The 20,900-nt window shown below is 42.1% G+C and overlaps 1 protein-coding gene across 1 annotated transcript in view; it reads left to right on the forward strand.

Annotated features, from left to right (window-relative positions):
* Positions 1 to 20,900, forward strand: part of stab2 (stabilin 2) — a 51,420-nt gene that overhangs the window by 3,996 nt on the left and 26,524 nt on the right. The window contains 25 exon segments of the mRNA XM_038301517.1: positions 3,909 to 3,976; positions 3,979 to 4,058; positions 5,132 to 5,256; positions 5,348 to 5,466; positions 6,116 to 6,201; positions 7,736 to 7,802; positions 8,156 to 8,251; positions 8,352 to 8,474; positions 9,235 to 9,431; positions 9,667 to 9,794; positions 9,883 to 10,016; positions 10,288 to 10,367; positions 10,454 to 10,603; positions 12,075 to 12,218; positions 12,308 to 12,370; positions 12,874 to 12,990; positions 13,076 to 13,129; positions 13,208 to 13,288; positions 13,473 to 13,625; positions 16,912 to 16,998; positions 17,075 to 17,186; positions 17,258 to 17,438; positions 17,789 to 17,882; positions 17,959 to 18,117; positions 20,755 to 20,850. Coding sequence (XP_038157445.1) covers positions 3,909 to 3,976; positions 3,979 to 4,058; positions 5,132 to 5,256; positions 5,348 to 5,466; positions 6,116 to 6,201; positions 7,736 to 7,802; positions 8,156 to 8,251; positions 8,352 to 8,474; positions 9,235 to 9,431; positions 9,667 to 9,794; positions 9,883 to 10,016; positions 10,288 to 10,367; positions 10,454 to 10,603; positions 12,075 to 12,218; positions 12,308 to 12,370; positions 12,874 to 12,990; positions 13,076 to 13,129; positions 13,208 to 13,288; positions 13,473 to 13,625; positions 16,912 to 16,998; positions 17,075 to 17,186; positions 17,258 to 17,438; positions 17,789 to 17,882; positions 17,959 to 18,117; positions 20,755 to 20,850 — 2,794 coding nt within the window.

Here is a 20,900-nt window from a genome sequence, read left to right on the forward strand (position 1 = left end):
ATATACATATATATATATATATATATATGTATATATGTATATATGTATAAAATCTGTAAAATATCTAATATTTTCTAAATACCTTGGAAAGATCTACATTTAAACATATTTAATCAGTAAAAAGCATTTGAAAAGATAAAAATTGAAAAAAGAAAATATGACAAAATAATAAAACAAAAAATACAATCTAAGGAATCTAAACTTTTAAACTTTTCCTTACATTCTAAGTTTAAAAGTTTAATTGCTGGATAAAAATTTTTTATAAATCCTGTTCTTTCTTTGCAACAATAAGAACAATATTTACTCCATAAGCAGATAGAGCGTAAGGTCAGAACCACCTGAGGTGAACAGGAGGTGTAACTCTGACATAAATCTGGTTTCGCTGTTTACATCCATCCATCTTCTTCCACGTATCCAGGGAAGAAGATGAATATTACAATTTTGGCAGTTTAGTTTAGTTCAAGTTAAAATAAAATACAAACAAAAAAAGGCAACAGATTGCCCTTACACAATATTGGTTCCAATGCGACTGATCACATTTCGTACTTAACTTCTTATACTGAGAATTAAATTTGACAGTATATGTCCTCAAATAAATAGTCTTTTGGAACTGCAGTTCACATGTTCTTCAATCACTTGCACCGTCTTCTGAGATATTCGAATTCTGGACATAATTAATGAAGGAATTCCAGATAGACTCAAACAGGTCCTGTTTGCTCTTTAATATATACATCATCTTCTCCAGAGGGAGGACAGATAACATCTGCTGCCATTGGTTTATGGTCGGTCTGTGAGTCTTTTTCTAAAACACTGATACACATCTATGCCCATTAAGCAAACTTCAGTTTATAAACACTTATTTTTTGTGTAAATATGTTTTCCAGGGTATAATCCAAACACAAACACCCTTGGCTCAAAAACTATTTCTTTGGAAATAATTTTTTCTATGACATCCTTTACGCCTTTCCAAACCGTATAATTTCCCTGCAATGCCACATCCAGTGAACCAGAGTCCCTCTTTCCTCTGTGCATTTTGAACATACGTCCCCCGTTATACCTATTAAGGTCTACTGGTGTTATGTAAATCCGCATTAGCCATTTATATTGAATCGTTTAAAGAGATGTATTAATAGAGCTGGTGTGGGCCAATTTACATGCTGCCTGCTAATCTTCCTGTTAACTCTATCCATAAGTCTTCTTTCCAAACCTTAAGTCTATCATGAGATCCTTCTGAAACATCGAGTTATAAAATTCCGCCACTATACCTTTCTTCAAACTGTCCTTTGTTAACATTCTTTCTAAAGTTGAGATGGCAGGCTTCGTCAACTCATTATTTTGATTCGTTCTGAGTTGAAGATATTTAAAGAAATGTTTCTTATCCATGCTGCAGATCTTGAAAGTTCATTAGTATGTCTTAGTCTGGTTCATAAAGAAACAATTTGTTTCATTTAAAATTCTATTTCCATGTCTCCATACTCTTACCATATTGTCAAGAAACAGATTTTTAGTATATTTAAGAAGCTTTAATGTTGGATTTAAATACAAATATGAAAGGAGAGTTACATTTAAATCCTGAGTCTCCATATCAATCCAATGTAAAGAAGGATTACTGTAATGAAACATCATTGACCTCAACTGCACAGCATAGTAATATAAGGGAAAATTCTGGCACTTCAGGCTTCCTCGGTCAAAAGGCTGGACTTCCTGTTGTTCCATAGGATACGTAACATCTTTTTCTTAATTTGTGAGAAGAATTCAGGAGGAGCTGGAAAAGCATCATTCTGAAAGTACCTTTGGTAATATATTCACTTTTATTATATTTATTCTTCCAATCATAGATACTGGTAATGGCATCTATCTTTAAAATGAACTATCTACTTCGTTCAATATATGTTCATAATTGGTCGCAACAACCTGATCAAGATCTTAAACAATGTTTACCCCTAAATATTTAAAATCGTTAACTATTTTAACTGAAAGACATTTGAAGATGGGTTGGTTCTTTCATTTGCGTTCATTAAAAGACTAGAAGACTTTTTTTTTTTGTTTATTTTGTATCCAGAAATCTCTTAAATTATTTAATTATTTCCATGATAATTTGTATTGATTGATTTAATTATATATGAAAAAATAACATCATCTGCGAACGAGGAGATCCTATGCTGTATAGGTCCAACAGTAATTCCAGTGAGGTGAGGGTGTGAGCGAATCACAGTAGCAAAAGGCTCTATTGCCAAAGTGAATAGTAAAGGTGACAATGGGCAGCCCTGTCTGCAGCCTTTATTAATCTTTATTGGCTTAGATATGTTTATGTTAGTTAAGATTTCAGCTGAAATTGTTTCCACAATTAAAATTTTCCATAACTTGAAAAAGATATTCCCAGTGAACCCTATCAAACGCCTTTTCAGCATCTAATGATAAAAGAGCTGAGTCTGAAGTTCCTTTATTATAATGAATTATATTTAATACTCGCCTCACATTATGAAAGCCTTTGCTCAACAAAATAAAAGCATTTTGATCTCTGTCAATTGATTTTGGTAAAACCCTTCGTAATCGCCGTGCTAGAACCTTGGAGATTATCTTTAAATCTGAATTCAATAAACTAATCAGCCTAAAATTCTCACATTTATTTGGAGCTTACCTGGCTTCGGTAATAGGATGGATTATCATGGCGGCATTTATTGAGGGGGAAAATTTCTTTAAACATGTCTAATAATGTGGAAAAAAGCTTGTGTTTTTGAAGTTCTTCTATAAATCTCAATGGCTTGTCCTATTTCTTCTGTTGTAATTTCTTGATTCTAGTTGTGCTTGTCTTCCTTATAGAATTTAGATATATTTAGGTTTCCTAAAAACTGATTTATGTTTTCTAATTTTATGTTTATTTGTGTTTTACACAATTATTCATAGTAGTTCTTAAAGGCTACATTAATTTATTGGGGATCCTGTAAGATTAAATCATTTGATATAATAGATGTGATTATTTCTTTTGTTTCCAACTGTTTTATTTGCCATGCCAGTAGTTTGCCCGCTTTGTTACCCTGTTCAGAAAATGTTTGAGTCGCAAAAGACTTGCTGCTGCAATGGAACCTGAATACTTGTCATATTCTGCTCTCAAAACCAATAATTCCTTTTCTAGGTCTGGATGATCCAGCAGGAGTCTGGCTTCACTGATAAACCCACAGAGAGAAAATGCAGAGTCCTGCTGTTATCCCAGGTTTAACAGAAACACTCCCACACTGGCCTTATATGGACATATGGGATGGGACCCGGGTAAAGACAGAAATATTGCAGATAGGGTGAGATTATGGAACAGGTTAATATGCCAGATTAGAGATTAACAAAATACATTTTCTGTAGGGATTTTCCAACAGATTTCTTTAGACTTGCAAGAGTTTTATGGCACATCCTAATCTATAGGTCTGGTTCTTTGCCTTAAGCAACAGAAACTGGACCTTTTTTACTCAAAATGTTCCTAATGTGATTTCAATGAAATTCACTTAGATTTATTTTCCTTTATATATATGATTCTCAGAAATTAATTGTTTGATAAAGTTCTTCATGTTTCAAAAGCCTGAAATCTTCAACTAAATAAACTTAATGTTTGAAGGGTGTTCATGTTTTTCTTTGTCTGCATCTTTGATTTTGTTTGTGTGTCTCCTGAGCCCATAGGGGCTGGGAACCTTTTACGATGTAGAAATAAATCCTGGATCCTTGTTCTGCTCTGTCCGGGGCGCCCTGACAGTAAAGGCCACCTTCGCTCCTAAATGTTGCACCTGGAAACAGTTTGAGTCTAGAAATGATGGGTTTGATGTCCCGTTTGTTTCTTGTGTAACTTTCAAACATGCAGAATGATCCATCTTCCTGTGGGTGTTTGTGTATAAAGCTGCAGCTCAGCGGTTTTCCCTCAGGACCGGTTTTCAGGAAACGGGAGGGAGGGGTGGAGGAAGCCCTAAAAAGAGTCGCTCCGGGCGAGTTGGACACCAGTAGAGATGGAGGTCCGACTGCATTTACAGCTGCTGCTGGCTTCTATGATGGTGGCGTCAGCCGCCTCACAGCAGGTAAGAACCAAAAACCAGGTTCTCCTGAACACAATTCTGCAGGATCTGGAAGATTCTACAGATGATGATAATGATGATGATTATTCTGTTTTCTCTGATTAACATTTTTTCTTTCTCAATCATCTGTGAAATAAAAGTTCATTTATTTTCTCGTCAAGAAGCAGAAACATCTCAGCTTCACTGCATTTTAAAATGTAAAGTAGGTTCTTCAGAACCAGGAATTATTCCTGCTGGGAACGGTTCTGTTTTCATGCCAAGCACTGAAGAATTCCAGGAGGTATCCTGCACCGGTCTCACCAAACACATGTTCTCTGTGTCTGAGGAGGACAAGGCCGCACAGCAGCTGTACCCTCCTCCTTCTCATCCAGAACCTTGATGAAAATCTCTGGATGTTCCTGGAGAAGATGTGACCTTAAAGGTAGCAGATGTTCCTTAAAGTATCTGAATCTGCGCTGCTTTGAAAGAAGAGGAGATCCAAGCCGCCTGCCACCACCGTGCTTTACTGAACCGCCTCTGGTCCACCTGCCTGTCCAATAATCCTGAGATCTCAGGGTGTGGTGTCCAAGGAGCTTCTTGGTATTAAGGTTGGAGGAATCCTGTAGAACCTCCTCAAGATTCTGGGGGAGGTTCCAGAGCAGGGTTTTCACACTACAGGGTTCTAGAGCAGGTTCTACAGCCTGTTGGAGGATGCTCTAGAAGCTGCTGATAGATGTTCTACAGTGCTCTAAAGCAGGGTTCTAGACAATGTTCTAGATGAGTTTCCACAGGCTGCTGTATGCAGTGGTACTAGATCTTAGAGATGAGAGGGACTGCAGGTCCGGTTCTTCTCCTATGTTCCTGTCGATGTTGTCGGACTCTAAAGGTACCGGTGAGTCTCAGGTTCTGGGCGGGTCAGGTGGTAGGTAAGTAGCAGGTTAGGCTCTTAGAACCACTTGATGAGTTGTAAGACAAAGCAGAAGATGGAGGATGTTTAGAACCACCTTGGTTCTCCAAACCTCCAGGGAAGATAGCAGATCCAAAACAAGAGATTTAAGGAGAAATCTTTGAAATGGGTTCTTGTCTTCATTCCAAAGAGGTTCTGCTCAAACACAACACTGCTGAAGACCCAGATGGCCTGTCATTCCTGCAGCATCTCCAAGTTGTTTTCCTGTCCATCAGGATTCAGAAGGACTCCAGGACTCCTGATCCTCGGCTGCAAGTGGGTCACAGCGACACTGAGATGTTCTGGTTTAGAACAGAGAACCAGCTGGTTTGGTCCAACTGATCCTCTGAATTATCCTGTCCTGCAGGTACCACATGAAGACCAGCAGCGGTACGGATTTGACAATCAGCGGCTGCTCCTTCGAATGCGAAAAGGAGGTGCAGGTCAAGAGGTGTTGCCCGGGTTTCTGGGGTCCGGACTGTATGGGTCAGTACCTTTGGGGTTTAGAATGTTTCACTCCTCGTGGTACAGCTTTAGCTGCTGATGTTTCTGGAGAACAACAGTTCAAGTCAGATTTTGATAAATCATTGATGTCAACAAGCCTGATCTAATCTGAAAAAATGGACCAGAATCAACAGCGAAGGCCTTGCTGATACTGCAGAGCTTCACACTGACAGTGAACAGCAGCCTGACCCGTCTGCCTCATTTCCAGGTAACAGAGATTCAATCCTGCAGGAGGCAGACCATCCTCCAGGAATCAGGACTTCCTTCCTCTCTGCAGACTGTCAGCAAGACAGAAATCTGCTGATTCATTCTTTGAGTCACTCAAAAACTAAATCTGGACTCAGACCAGCCAGTTTCTAAGGTTGAACACGATCTGCTGAGAGACACATTCAGACGGGAGCCGTTTCCTTTGGGTCATAGACCCGAGGAGACTCTGAGTCTCTTAGTCCGGGTTCTACCATCTCCACAGGGAAAATCCTCCTGGTTCTGTTCCATGTTCACAACACTGGAGAGGTGATGACATGAAGATAAAAGGGAGCAGAGGACAAGGACCAGATTAGATTAACAGGAAGGGGGGGGTTGGTAGTGATCCGCAAACTGGTGTTGTCAGCTTCCTGTGTTTTTGTTTCAGAGTGTCCTGATCGGGCTGACAGACCCTGCAGCAGCAGAGGGGTCTGCTCCGATGGGTTAGGAGGGAACGGCACCTGCAGCTGCCAGGTGAGACACACACAGATCTGAGTTCTGCTATGTTTGCGAGGACTTTCTATTGACGCCCATCTATTTCATCTATTTCACCAACACATTTTACCAACACATACCTAACCCTCAACCCAAAAAGGTAAAGTTTACATTAGTTGACTGGCCCCCATGAGGACCTGTAAGGCCTGAGAATATCCTCATATTTCTGGGAAATTTATCATACAGGTTCCCACAAGGCCCCACCACTGACCCATGAGGAGCCAATCTGGTACCAGCAACCTTAAAGGAAAAGTCCAGTCAGTAAGGAATAATCGATGGATCATTATTTATACCTAAAACTAATACGGGATTTAATGAGTTTAGAATTAATCAGTAAGAAATTTTTAAAAATGGTTTCCGTTGCAATCACTGAGCTGGGTTTGGCCATTTTTGCCCAAATATAGTAACCCCTCCCTCCTGCCATCTTCCAGCAGTGACGTCACGGTGCGGTAAGCCTAGCGCCATTCTCCCCGCTTTACAAGCAAAATCAATGGGAACTACTAGACACATCTGCAATCAACAACAATTATTGAAGATTTCCAGAGGACTTCACCATTGAAATTCACCAGAGCTATAGTGAAACTGACAATGCCCATGTGCATTGTCCCACGTGCACATTCCTGAGCCTCTACGGAAGGGTTTTTTGTTGGATTGCCAACTAGAAGAGGGAGGATTTGCCATCGAACTTCTGGCTATAAAAAAACCCGTAATATGTAGCCAACATTTGGAAGAAGAATGTTTTCAAGTTGACTTGGATAATAGCAGGTTGTGACAAACACCAGATACAGCACTGGGACTTGATCAACAGCCGATACCGCACCGTGACGTCACAAACCACTAGGTGGCAGTAGTGTTCTTTGACAAACATGGATGCTTCCAGTAAAGCACATTCAAATGAAAATTACTCTTAATTAAAAACACTCTTTCACTTATTGAACAGTTTGTAATATTTTCATATTTAAAGTACTTTCAGAAGTTTGAATTCTGAATATGACCGGACTTTTCCTTTAATGTTCAATTTGGGCTTTAGAAAGGCATAATTCCCAGAACCCTGAAGATCCTAAGGACATGCTCAAGAGCTGCTTTAGCCATCTGATACAGACAAACCTAAAACATGCCGGGGACTGCAATGTAGTCTCAGTTTTCCTAGGTTTCTAGATTCCTTTGTAAACAAACCTACAAACCTCCAGGATTAATAAATTATTTCCAGGACCTTCAGAACCTGAGAACCCTTTAGAACCCTTAAAATAAGCTCCAACAACTTGCAGAGTCATTAGCTGGTTAGAAGGTGCCCAGATTGTTGAGAACCGATAATCTGTGTGGTCCACTTGATCGTTCTAGTGTATCTGGTTACAACATTTAAACCAGTTCCAATACCATATATCACTTCTATAAAGTCAATGCCCCAAGACTTTTCGGAATCTTCTAAATAAAACCAATAACTAAGCACACAACCTTCTGCAGTCGCTATAGAACCGTCTTCTGGTGCTCATGATGTATCTGTGTGGTTCAGGTTGGTTTTGCAGGGACTGCCTGTGAGGACTGTGAACCTGGACGTTACGGACCCACCTGCAGCTCAGGTACCACACTGGAAAAAATATCAAGAAATAAGTGAAACATTTCTTATATTAAGAGTATTTACCCTCAATTTGAGTAGTTAAATGGGATAGTTTGCCAATGGGACTATTTCCAAAAGATAATTGGATACTATGGACTTGAAATAAGACAATGGAATTGTATTTTCTTATTTTAAATGTAAATTGTCTTGTTCCATTGGCAAAATGTCTAATTTTCCTCCTCAATTCAAGAAAAAATGCACTTGTTTTAAGAAAAAAGATATGCATTTTTTGCAATGCATTGGATCCTAATGTCCTGACATCAGTCAGTCCTGTCAGAGATCGTCACATGATGTTTTTTGTGATTTTGGTCTCAGAATGCAAATGTGTCCATGGCCTCTGTTCTTCTGGACTGAAAGGTGACGGCCGCTGCACCTGCTTCTCTGGGTACAAAGGTCCCAGTTGTGACCAGGGTGAGTTCCTCTGCTGTAGCCACACATGGACCCATGTATCATTAGAACGCTGTAGTTACTGGTTCCTCCCATCCGACCCCATCCCCGTCTTGTCTTTCAGAGTTACCAGAATGTGCAGCCCTTGGCTGCCAGCAGAACTCTCGCTGTATGGAGGAAGCTCTGTCAGGGAAGCTAGTGTGTCAATGTTTGCCCGGCTATGAAAAATCTGGAGCTCAGTGTTTATGTGAGTTCCAACATCTGAGAATTAAACCACATCCTGGTCTTCAGACCCAGAAAACTGTCAGCTTGATCTTCTTAGCAGGTTTCTAAAATTAAGATTCTGTGTTAACTCAGAAAGCCTGCAGCCATGATTAGTTTTTAGAACCCTAGAGGGTTCATTTACCTGGAGAACCATCTCATGCTGAGGAGGGTGCTACTAGGAAGAGGATGAGCTTCTAGGAAAAGAACAGACTGGAACTATACAGGAAAACCAAGGAGCATAGCTACGTTCACTGAGTAGTGTTCCATCTGATCGGCTTCCAGTCGTCCTGCATCTTGAAAGGCTCCATGTGAGAGCTTACTTCTTTGAAAGAGTGGACCTCCCCATATTTGCTCCAAAACACCAACATGGAACAGGGATCCACACTTTCTTCAGGAGACATTTCTTTGTACCATCCAGGACCAGCTTTGTGATGATATGTTGAATTTCCAGCATGAACGAGCTTTGGATCAGAACATGTCCAAATTGGGCCTGTGGTCGGTTCTCAAACAGAGACGGACAAAACAGGAGCCAACAAACAGGGATCTTCTCCAGGAAGTGATCTTAGTCGGCCAAAACTCTGTCTGGAAGCTATCTAATGGAGCAGAGAGAACTCCATAATCCTAAAAGAACAAGGAGAACAAGCAAACTTTGTTTCATAACCAGAACCAGGAGCTTTGCTTAAAGGATCTGCTCATGGTCTTCACTTCTTCTCCACCAACAATGTTATTTCTCTCCTCCACAGCCAAAAACCCATGCCTCCAGCGGGTCTGCCATGCTCAGGCTTCCTGCCTCCACACTGGACCGAACCAGCACCTGTGTGCCTGCAACAAAGGCTACACCGGTGATGGACGGATCTGCATGCCAGTCAACCCGTGTCAGACCAAAAACGGAGGATGCTCCCCAGAGTCTGCCAACTGTGTCTATGATGGACCGGGACAGGTAAAAAGAACCCAGGCCCATCCAAATTAGGGACAGAATCATACTCACTACTGCAGATCAGGTGGGTTGAACGGGTCAGGGTCAGAATCAGGAGACCAGGGTCAGAACTGAAGAGGGAGGAAGAACCTTAGCATTGGGATCAAACTCAAGATGAAGGATCTTTAACTGGTTTAAGTGATGTAGTGGAGGTTACAGCCTGCAAGGGGCAGCGTTAATCCGTTTTGCTTTCTTTCAGTCTCACTGTGAGTGTCTACCAGGCTTTAAGAAGCTGTCAGATGGCAGCTGCAACCTGAAGGACATCTGCAAACCCAACTCCTGCCACCAGAACGCCAACTGCACCACAGTGGGACCGGATCAAGTCGAGTCAGTCCCTCCTACCTGCTTCCACCTCAGTGTCACCTGCTTTCACACCTTCAGATCCACCTGAATGTCCTGTCGCTCTGTGTCTCAGGTGCACTTGTCTCCAAGGATACATTGGGAATGGTAAGGTGTGTTTTGGGAACATCATGGAGCGTCTGAGGGAGCTGAACACGCAGCCTGGGGAGGAGTTGAGCGGGCAGCTCAGCAATGCCATCTCTCTGTTTGGTAATTGTCTTTATGTTTTGCAGTATTTAATATTATTTATAAAATGTGAAAAAAGTGTAGCTCTTGATCCAGAAGCTGTGACGTTCACAGGTTCTGGTTCCAACCAAAACATTCACTGTTAAATGAGTCAGTCTCAATCCTGTGTAAATTTGAACCACAGGTCTGGTTGATATAGTACCATTTCCTGCTGGTTTAGCCAGATGATTGGCACTGAAGCAGACATACAGTCTAGATGCTGTTGATATCAGAACCTGATATTGTTTGATTTCAGATTCTTTCTCGTGGCCTCTGCAGAATTTGGGCCCTTTCACAGTATTTGTTCCCATCAATACAGGCTTCAGGGGGGTTAACGTGAGTTTGAAATCCATTAACTAAACCGAATTTTGGGAAACAATTTTTCATTTTTTTCTAATGTCTTGTTTTCCTGTTTTCTCCAGATAAGGTATCTGACTACAGACTCATCTAGAGTCAATTACCTGATTAAAATGCACCTGATTGCTGGTTTAATGCCGTCCTCCACTATGAAGAAAACCCATGTCTTCTACACGCTGTCAGGAAAATCAGGAGAGACACAGACATCGCCTATGGTGAGGATGGGAATGACAATGCAGGAAATTCTAAAAGTAATCATTCAAAACATCATATAGAAGTTTGTTGAGTTTAAAAACACCAAATCTGTTCTTTTTACTTGTGTTAGTGGCTGTTTACAGTCCATTATCCAATAAGTACCATATTACCAGTTTTAGTCCGTGAGGCAGACACCCTGTCTACTTTTAAGGCTAGGCTTAAAACTTTCCTTTTTGATAAAGCTTATAGTTAGAGTGGCTCAGGTTATCCTGAGCTATCTCTATAGTTATGCTGCTATAGGCTTAGACTGCTGGAGGACATAGGGACCCCCATTTCATCATTCTGCTTCATTCTATCTCTATTCTCCTACTCTGCAGAATCTGTTAGTTCAATCTCTAACGTTCTGCTCTCTGCTTTTTCTCATAGTAGCTTCATCTGGTCTGTTGTTGTTTGGCAGTGACTCCATCCTGGAGAGAAATATCAGCTGCGCTGCTTCCATCAACACCTTTGTTTATAGATATTGGAGATCGGCCTGTTTTTTAGTGTAGTCCTGTTTCTCTGACTGTGACTAACTGGATGTGCTCTCTTCGTCCTCTGACATGAGAGCTGGCTCGGAGCTCTTCTGCCTGTCTGTGTGTTTCCTGGACAGTGCCGCCTTTTACAGTTGCCTTTTGATCTCTGCTTCCTTCTGTATATTTTCTTCTGTCTCCTTGAACCCCAGTCGGCCTCGGCAGATGCCCGCTCACACTGAGCCTGGTTCCGCTGGAGGTTTCTTCCTGTTAAAAGGGAGTTTTTCCTCTCTACTGTCTCTTAGTGTGAGGGATTACCTTCGAGTCAGTGAGTCGATGCAATCAACTGGTTTTCCTTAGACAGAAAACTTTGAATTAATCTGACTGTATGATATGGAAGTGCGTTGAGATGACATGTGTTGCGAATTGGCGCTACAAAAACAAACTGAATTGAACTATATAGCTTTAAATATTACAAAAAAATAAATAAAGATCAGATGTGTGGATGAAGCTGTATTTCTACATCTATGGATCAGGTCTAAATGAACCAGGACTTCTATAGAAATATTTCAGGAGTCCTCTATGAACCATTTAAAGGGTTTGAATAGATAAGGTTTGAATTCATCAGCACAAATGCGATCCAATATGTTTTAAAGTGCTCAACCAGCTAATAAGGAGGAACAGTGGGGGGGAAATGAAGGGACCTCAACATTGATATTTGAGGCATCCTTTTAAGAATGAAGCTGAGTGAAAACAGATTATTTTGTAAACCAGACTCTGTGGAATATTCTGTGTTAGACCCTGACCAAGATTCCCCTCTGGCAGAAAATTGATCCCTCCCTGAGATGTATGTGATGAGGACTGAGGTGCAGCTTTAGGTAGCCAATAGGGGGTTGGGTGTTCGTAAGTGGAGGCCAGCGGTTAGATGAACACTAATAACCTGTTTTTACTAACCAGAAGAATCATTCCTGTTTCATTCCAGGATGGTGATCTGAGGATCCGAATCTACGGCAGCAGAAGAAGAAGTATTCTCCTCCACTCTGACCTCGCTGCCTCCAATGGAATCATCCATATCATAAGTAAACTGATGGACAGCGTCCCACCCACCGTGCAGAGCAAACCAGACGTGAGACCTTCTAACATTGCAGAACTCTGGTCTCTCTGTTGGACTTTGACATGTGGACTGCACTGTGACATCATGATGTTCTTCTACAGGAGAATCTCAAGAAGATCATCTCTGACTATGGAAAATTTGAGACCTTCAAATCCCTCCTGGAGGTGCAGTATTCAGAGTACTTTTTTTCCGCACACATGGTAATGCCTCGTCACATTCGGTCACTCCTTGTTTTAGATTTAAACGGAATTTCTGAGACAAGTAGCTATCGGAGGCTCTTTCGAGACAGTTCTGCTGTGACCCATCCCCCTTTGTGGAGACCCTGAATTGTGTCCACTGGATTCTGAGGGAATTTGTCTCAGCTGTTGACCAAGTTTACCACAGTTTCAACAGGTGTCACCTTTCCCAGCTTTTTCAGAGCTCAGTCCAATGAACTCCTGATTCTGTTCGCTGGTGGTGTTGGTTCTCTTTTTCACCCAGAGCATGATGATTCTGAAAGATAGTAGAAGGAATTGGTCTTTTCTTTCTTAAAAACGTTTTGTCCGAAATCCAGAATTCAAATGTCCTCATGAAAGAACAGATGTTCAGCTGCTGCCTTCTGAATGGACTCTCTGTAGGATCAAATGTATCTACTGCAGTTGACAGGAAATCTTTCATATCTTTGCAGAAGACCGACCTGGCGTCTGTGATGGACCTTCCTGGACCCATCACAGTCTTCTCTCCCACCACTTCAGCATTTGAGGCAATGAAGGAGGGATACCTGCAGTTCCTCCGCAGTCCAGAAGTTAGTAACAACCAAACCTTGGTACTGTGGAGGAGCGGGGATTTATTTATATCTTTAACTGTTTGGAATCAATCTGAACCCTCAGGGTCACATCAAGCTGAAGGAGTTCCTCAGGAACCACATCGTCCCATCCGCCTCGGTGAGAACCAGCTAGCTGTCACAGTTGTAACTGACTCTGTAGCTTCCCCTAAACATCGTCCTGTCTTCTCTCCTAAAGCTGGAGGTCTATAACATCGTGTCAAGCCCCACATTTGTGACGATGGCCAATCAGGTCCTAGTCGTCAACGTAACAGAAAATGTAAGTTTGTGTGTTTAGAAACCTGCAGCAGCTGATCCGCTTACTGATGTCTGACATGACCTCAGCTCAGTTTCTTCACACTGCTTGACATATTTCCACACTCCTCCCTGCATTGCACACATTGGTCATTATTTTGAACACTGAATATGTTGACCTGTAATGTTCCTGCTACCGGCTGATTCAGGGACAGATTCTGGTGAATGGAGCGGCCGTTGTGGAGGCGGCCGTGGAAGCTAGAAATGGACGGCTGTATGTGATGGACAGGGTTCTGACTCCACCCTCCATCGAACCTTTGCTGCCCCACAGGTGTGACATTACAGAGAACAACACTGTCAAGGTAAGGTGTTTTAGTGTCCTGCAATCCTCTGACCTTTCTGCATTAATAAGATCCATCCCTGGTTCTGCCCGGGGTGTTATAGTCCATAAGATCAGAGGATCTGCAGGTCAGAACATTCAGTAACTGACCATCATCACTGATGACGGCAGCTCCAGAAAAGCATCAATCACTCAAAGCAACCTGTACGTACAGTGTATTTCAGCCCTGGGAGGGGTCAAAGGTCATCTACAAACTACCTGAAGTCCATCATCCTGTAAAGAAGAGCGGGATGTCCTAAAACTTCCAGGCCAGGAAGGTTAAAGGTCATGACCCTTAACCTGTCTGGAGAGGTTGAAGGACTTAAGCCTGGTTTATGCTCAGAAACCAGGCCGTCTGTGTGTGTGTCGCAGTTAATGCAAATATGCCCCCCCTTCCGCAGACACTCTAATGCACCTTCCAAGACTTGTATTTGACCGCAGACAGTGTCACTGACAGGAGGCCTCTGATTGGTCAAATCTACATCCGCTCTACACTCTGCGTATTTCCTGTTTGGTACCTAATAGCAGAAACTCTGGCTGTAGTGCAGTCCACAATGCCTGGCTAACTAACCCAGACACTTTACAGGACGCTAATTTGTAGCTCAGCGCGACGGTCTGTTGGTTTCCACCTGAAGCCAAAACATGCAGCGCTGTGGCCAGTCTTTCGGGAACACTCACGGGTGAACCTAGTATTGTCCGGCGTTGGATGAGGGGTTGTAACCTACACACGGACACCCCCAATCCTAGCTAGTTCGTGATTGTCCCGCTTGCTTTGTGGCGTGGTATAACATAGGGCAGACCACGCTACAAAATTAGGCATACATCAAAAATATCTGCGTCATACCTGTGACAAGCTAACTGCGACATACTGCTGCGGGAGTATACACAACCCTTTAGGTTAGCAAAGCTGGATCCCGATGAAGAACAAGACTTCTGGAACAAAGTAAAGGCCGTGAAATAAGTGGGTCGGTTCTCCAGCTAGATAACCCGGGGCCCTCTAAAAAACAGAGTACTCTAAAGGTCCAATCTGGGTCCCATCAACAGAACAATGAATCCAAGCACAGGAGCAGATCCTGTCACAATGGCTTGGAGGTTTTTGAGGGCCCAAATCTAGAGAACAGGAGGTAGAGGTGATTCTTGAAGATTTAATGAAGAACAGAGTCAGACAACCAAAAATCCAAAATACTAAGAATCAAAAAACCAAAAAGCATCAGGGAAAACTCAAGTGGGAAGTCAGAGACGAGGGTACAACAAATAACGACAAGAAACCAGCACTGAGTGACTGCATAGGTGGAATATATAAGGGGAACAGAACAAAGGATGGACTAATGAGCTGAATATGGAGCAGGTGTGAGTGGAACTAACTAGAGGGAAGACAAGAAAGGAAACAAAGACAGGGGGGCAACAGAGAGTAACTAAAGACTGCTTTAATATAATGGAAAATAAACCAAAGATCAACAAAACAGAATAACTGATAACTGAAAGGTCCCAAAAGTGGAGAACCACAACAGATACAGGATAGAAAGCCTGAGAAAGAAAACAGTCAAGCTGCCTCTGTGGCCTAGTCAAAGACCAGGCCTCTACCTGGTTAGCCGTGATGTTAAAGGAATAGTACACCCAAAACATGATTAGCCTTCATTTTCTTACTCACCCCCATGCTGAACAACACTCTGGAGTACTTTTTTGATATCTCAAATGCATCTGGAGATCTGGGAGGCTTCTTGCTGTCTGCTGACATTCAAATAATGGAGGTCTATGGTGCCCGAGGCAGAAAGGTCCATAAAAGTCCACAAAAAACGTGTCAATATTCCTCCATACTGCTCGTCCAATGTATTCCAAGTGTCCTGAGTGGGTAGCATCCAGAATTTACTCGAAACGAAGTCATTTAGAATGTTTTTAGAGCATAAACAGTAGTGTATAGGATTTCCTGAAAGCGCGCGCCTGCGCGTTCACGACGCTACGGAAGCCGGCAGACCAAACCAGATGAAAGTGCGCATTCAGCATCTGCTCTGCCGATAATGCAAGCGTAGAAGAAGAAATGTGCTGTTTACCTGTGCAAAGAAAGAAACAACGAAAGAAAAATGTCTGAGGACTTCAGTGTTGAGGAAGAGCATGAGTTCTTTGCCGAGCTGAATGCCCTGGTTTGGTCTGCCGGCTTCCGTAGCGTCGTGAACGTGCATGTGCGCGCTTTCAGGAAATCCTATACACTACTGTTTATGCTCTAAAAACATTCTAAAGGACTTTGTTTCGAGTAAATTCTGGATGCTACCCACTCAGGACACTTGGAATACATTGGACGAGCAGTATGGAGGAATATTGACACGTTTTTTGTGGACTTTTATGGACCTTTCTGCCTCGGGCGCCACAGACCTCCAATATTGGAATGTCAGCAGACAGCAAGAAGCCTCCCAGATCTCCAGATGCATTTGAGATATCAAAAAAGTACTCCAGAGTGTTGTTCAGCATGGGGGTGAGTAGAAAATGAAGGCTAATCATGTTTTGGGTGTACTATTCCTTTAAGACCTTCACCTGAGCAGAAACATGAATTAAAGAGTAACTGTAAGTGTTTTAATTAATACCTGCACCCTACTGATAAAGGGGAAGGAGCCATGACATTAAGGGAGTAGTTTGATTTACTCAGACAGAGCAGGTGAGTCTATTCAGTCCTTTATTTATGATATTTTATATTTTTTATTAACAAAAAATTAATATTCAGAACACACATGAATTACAAATAGCATAAGAATAATTGAACAACTCTAATTCCCTTATTCAATAGCAGTTTTACAAGATTTCCTTGGAATCATATGAACTAATTATTCTAATTTATCCACCGATATCTCTATTTAAATAACCTAATTACCTTATTACCACAGTATTGCCCCTTGCCCAAATATTTAACCATATATATTCACCGTTTCCAGCTTGTGCAGACAATGTAAACCTGTAAAACAAATGACACAAATACAAATTTTCAAGAATAATATTTAAAGTCCAGGTGCACAAACCAATTGAGCTCCATTCACAACACACATCTTAGATTAAACTCAGCAGCGACAGCAGGATTAATAAATAATAGTTCATTACCGACTGCCTCTTCTGTATTTGTCAATGGGTCCTCAATTCTCTGCAGCATGAGTCTCTCACACAACTTGGAGAATTACGACAACTGCCTTCCTAGGTCTCACTTATGCCCTGATGAATGTCTGTTAGGCAAAGCATTTCAGGTGTGCACAAACATTCAATGAGTGTTGCTTCTCTGTTTTAAGACTCCAGCTTGCTGTAAAGGTTTCTATGGTCCAGACTGCAGTCCCTGTCCCGGTGGCTTTCAGACCCCCTGCTCAGGACGTGGCCAGGTAAGGTTCCACCACCAAAAAGCTGGAGAAAAACATAGTGTTTGGGAATGGTTTGAGCCAGTTTGTTTCTCCTCAGTGCATGGAGGGCATTGGAGGAAACGGGACGTGTATCTGTAAACCAAACTTCAGCGGCTCTCGCTGTCAGTATTGCTCATCCTCCAACAAACACGGTCCAAACTGCGACAGAAGTAGGTCCTGTGGTCTTTGTTGTCTTGTTTAGATCTGTTACTTGTGTCACAGCTCACTCGTACGTCCACAGCCTGTCCCTGCATCCACGGACAGTGCGACAACCGTCCAGAGTCAGACGGACGATGCCACAGAGACTCGTGTCTTCAGGGTTTCACCGGTTGGTTCTGTGAGCGACGGACTTCTCTCTGTGGAAGTCTGTCACTGTTCTGCCATGCGCAAGCCGACTGCGACTTCAGTAATGGATCCCCCAGGTGAACGTACCTGCATGGTTGCTCGGCTGCTAAGTCGCAGGGACACAACATAACCTGGGTGTAGATAAAGGGGATTTTGCTCATAAAGTTCTGGTTTGACAAACAATTCCCTTTTTATAATGAAAATGACCACTAGTGGGCCTTTCTCTGATGTTTTACATTGAAATACATCCCAGTAATACAAGTGGTTTACACAGGAGGAAGCCCCTAACTCACCTGTCATCTTTGAAAAATGTTAGAACGTTGTCCAAGTTCAGAAATTAGGGCCTCCATCTTGATCTTCCGTGCATTCATGCAAAGGGTGCTGGTAAACATGCTTTAGTCTAACCAGATGTTCTCCCATTGATCAGATGTGTCTGTAAACCTGGTTTCCAAGGCGACGGCATCACCTGTGTGGAGTCTGACCCCTGTGCTCCACCGCTCAGAGGTGGCTGCAGTATAAATGTAAGTTCCTGATGTGTTCTGGTCCATTTCTGCCTTTGTTGGTGTCTGACTCTGCGCTCCATGCCGCCCCCTCCAGGCTAAATGTATAAGGACAGGCCCAGGTACTCACACCTGTCGGTGTCTGACCGGCTGGACAGCGGATGGAGACGAGTGTCGACCAATAAACAACTGTGATGGTCCTGACAGAGGAGGCTGCCACACCAATGCCTCCTGCATCTATGTCGGACCTGGACAGGTAGAGAGCGCTGTTCCAAAGGTCCGATGAATGGCTTGCTGCAGGAAAACGCACCAGCCCGATAATGGATGTTATTCTCAACGAGTTGCAGATTATTATCTGAGTTCAGAAAACTTTATAAAACATGATAAAAACCGTATAATAACAAAAGATAAATTTGTGTATAGGTTTAAGTTTTTACATAAACATTTTGCCTTCTATGTTTTGCAGGTTCCAATATTGTGCCACAGACCTAAAAAATAATGAACCAGTTTAATAAGGGAGAATTACATGTAACGACCTTACGTAATTTAATTACAAAAAAAGAGTAACTGTAATTCGTTACAGTTACAATGAGAAAATATGTAATTCAGTTACAGTTACTTCCGAAAATATTAAGAATTACAAATTTAGTTAAATTTTTAAAAAAATATAAAGAAAAACCTTTGTGAAATATGTAATGATATTTTTATTGCTTCGCGTCCTGTATCGCCGTTTCCCGCTACGGCTCCTTGTCTCTATTATATTTGCCAGTCTGATGATCCATCCTGTGCTGGTGGAGCCTCCTTGAGGACAAGCAAGCGAGTGGACGGTTCTATTTCAGCTCAAGCAGCGCATCAAACAGTGATGGGCAGTAGCGCCGCTACATGAAGCGAAGCTGTTAGTTTAGCTACATGTTCCAGTAGCTTGATCGTAGCATCGCTGCTTTATTTATCAAGTAACTTTCCTCTAGTGACGTTATTGCTTTGATCAAGTAACGACGTAGCATTCACAAACGCTACAAAATCCAGGGCATAACTAAGAAATGAAACCAGGTTTTCTATTTTGAAACAACAATCAGAGTTATTCGTTGGACATTCACGCATGAGCCTCAATTCTGCCTCTTCTGTGTGTATCTACTGAAACATGCACATACGCACGGCAGTGGAACTCAAAGAATGACACACAGACACACGCAGACACACAGAGCCACACACACAGGATGGAGGAGGAGACAGGAGCAGAGCAAAAAGAGCAGCCCACTGTCCCTACCTTATCTTAAGAGATTATGAAACTTGTTGAATCCTCAGATAAAAAAATAAGTGTACAGATGTCTGCTTTGCAATAAAAAAAAAAAAAAAAACTGTTGTCAACTTCCAGGACATCCAACACCAACCTGAGAACTCACATTCAGGTGAATCACTAATTTCCCTCCTGCAGTATGCAAGGAGGGAAATTAGAGTTCAATAAGGTGACCGCTGTAGGAAAGAAGTGGTTTCTGAACCTGCTTGTGTTAGTCTGCAAACTGCGTAAATGGTAGAGCCTCAGGGAGGAACAGAAAAGAGTATGGCCCGATGAGAGGAGTCTGAGAAAATCTTCCATGCCTGGTGCTGGCATCTCTTCTTGTGGACATCCTGTGATTACCTGTCAGCAGTTCCTTCTCAGCTTAGTGCTTTTTTAAGGTTCACATTCAGTTCTCAAAAATTAAATGTTGGACATGGGTCAATACTCATTAAAACCTTAAATTAATCAAAAAGTAATCAAAAGTAATTAGTCACATTACTTTTTAAAAGTAATCGAAAGTTCGAAAGTAATCGCAAGTTACACTACAATTACATTTTAAACAAGGTAACTTGTAACGGATTACATTTTTAAAGTAACCTACCCAACACTGGTCGTAGAGGTGTTTTAAGTCTGCCTGCCCAGACTGTGTCCACATCAAATCATCAAATCACTTTTAAAAAGAATGCAGGGAAAACAAAAAAAAGTGCATTAGCTGTCCAACAGGCTGTCAGCCACGACTTACGCTGGAGCCAACTCCTGCTATAAGTCCGGTTTTAGGATCTGGCTTTTTCCTCGGTTTGCTGCATTAAATTTATTTCAGGCTTGTCAGGTCCCACCTCCTTTGCGTGTACTGTTTTTGACCATCGTCCTTCTCGCGAAAGGGGAACTCAAAGCTGCTCTTCAAGTTCAACTGTCGTCGGCGCCATAATCTCTACCTCACTCTGACTGACCACTGGCTCCATCACCTATATCACTGTAGCAGGGGCCAAAATTCCAGGAGCCCCAAAGCCTTTAGTTTTGCGATGCTGATTGGCCAAATATTTGTTAATTGTCCCTAGCAACATTATACAATTGGTTATTTTGCTACACTTGAATGAGCACCCAAGAAGAGAAATTATACGTTCTGTCTGTGGAAATTAGAGTCAGTTGTTGTTTTAATAATTCATATTACACAAACTATTAAGTAAAATTGACATTGATATTACTTTTAAAATCTCTATATGTTATTTATGAGTTTTCCCCTCCACATCTAGAAGGGAAAGAAAGTTCTGAGGATAAATGCTGGACACAGCAGAAAGACCTGATCCGTTTTACAGCTGAAGTTCTCTTACTTTCTGTCAACCAGCACCAGAGATACAGCTAAACATGGTACCAGTATCAGAGCCAGTCTGATGAGTTTAAGAGACTGTTTCAGAACCATTTTTTGTCCTTTTTGGCCCATTTCTAACCAGTTCCCTCTATTATTCCAAACCATGAAATTCTTTCCGTAGGCAGAGGTTGGTTAGCGTTGGAGAGAACCTTTATGGAACAGTAAAGCTCAATAAAAGTATGCTTATAACAGCAGATCAACAGATTCCTTAAAAGTTCTGAACAGAATCTTATTCTTGTGTGCAGAGTGACTGCGCCTGTAGGAGTGGCTACCATGGGGACGGACACATATGTGAGCCCATCAACCAGTGTGTGACGGCCGGAGGAGGCTGTCACTTCAGGGTAAGGATTAATCATCTCCAGTCGGACCTCAGAACCACAGGTTCTAGGAG

The sequence above is a fragment of the Cyprinodon tularosa genome, unplaced genomic scaffold, assembly GCF_016077235.1.
Source record: "Cyprinodon tularosa strain WSP-4 unplaced genomic scaffold, ASM1607723v1 ctg469, whole genome shotgun sequence".
Classification (NCBI taxonomy): domain Eukaryota; kingdom Metazoa; phylum Chordata; class Actinopteri; order Cyprinodontiformes; family Cyprinodontidae; genus Cyprinodon; species Cyprinodon tularosa.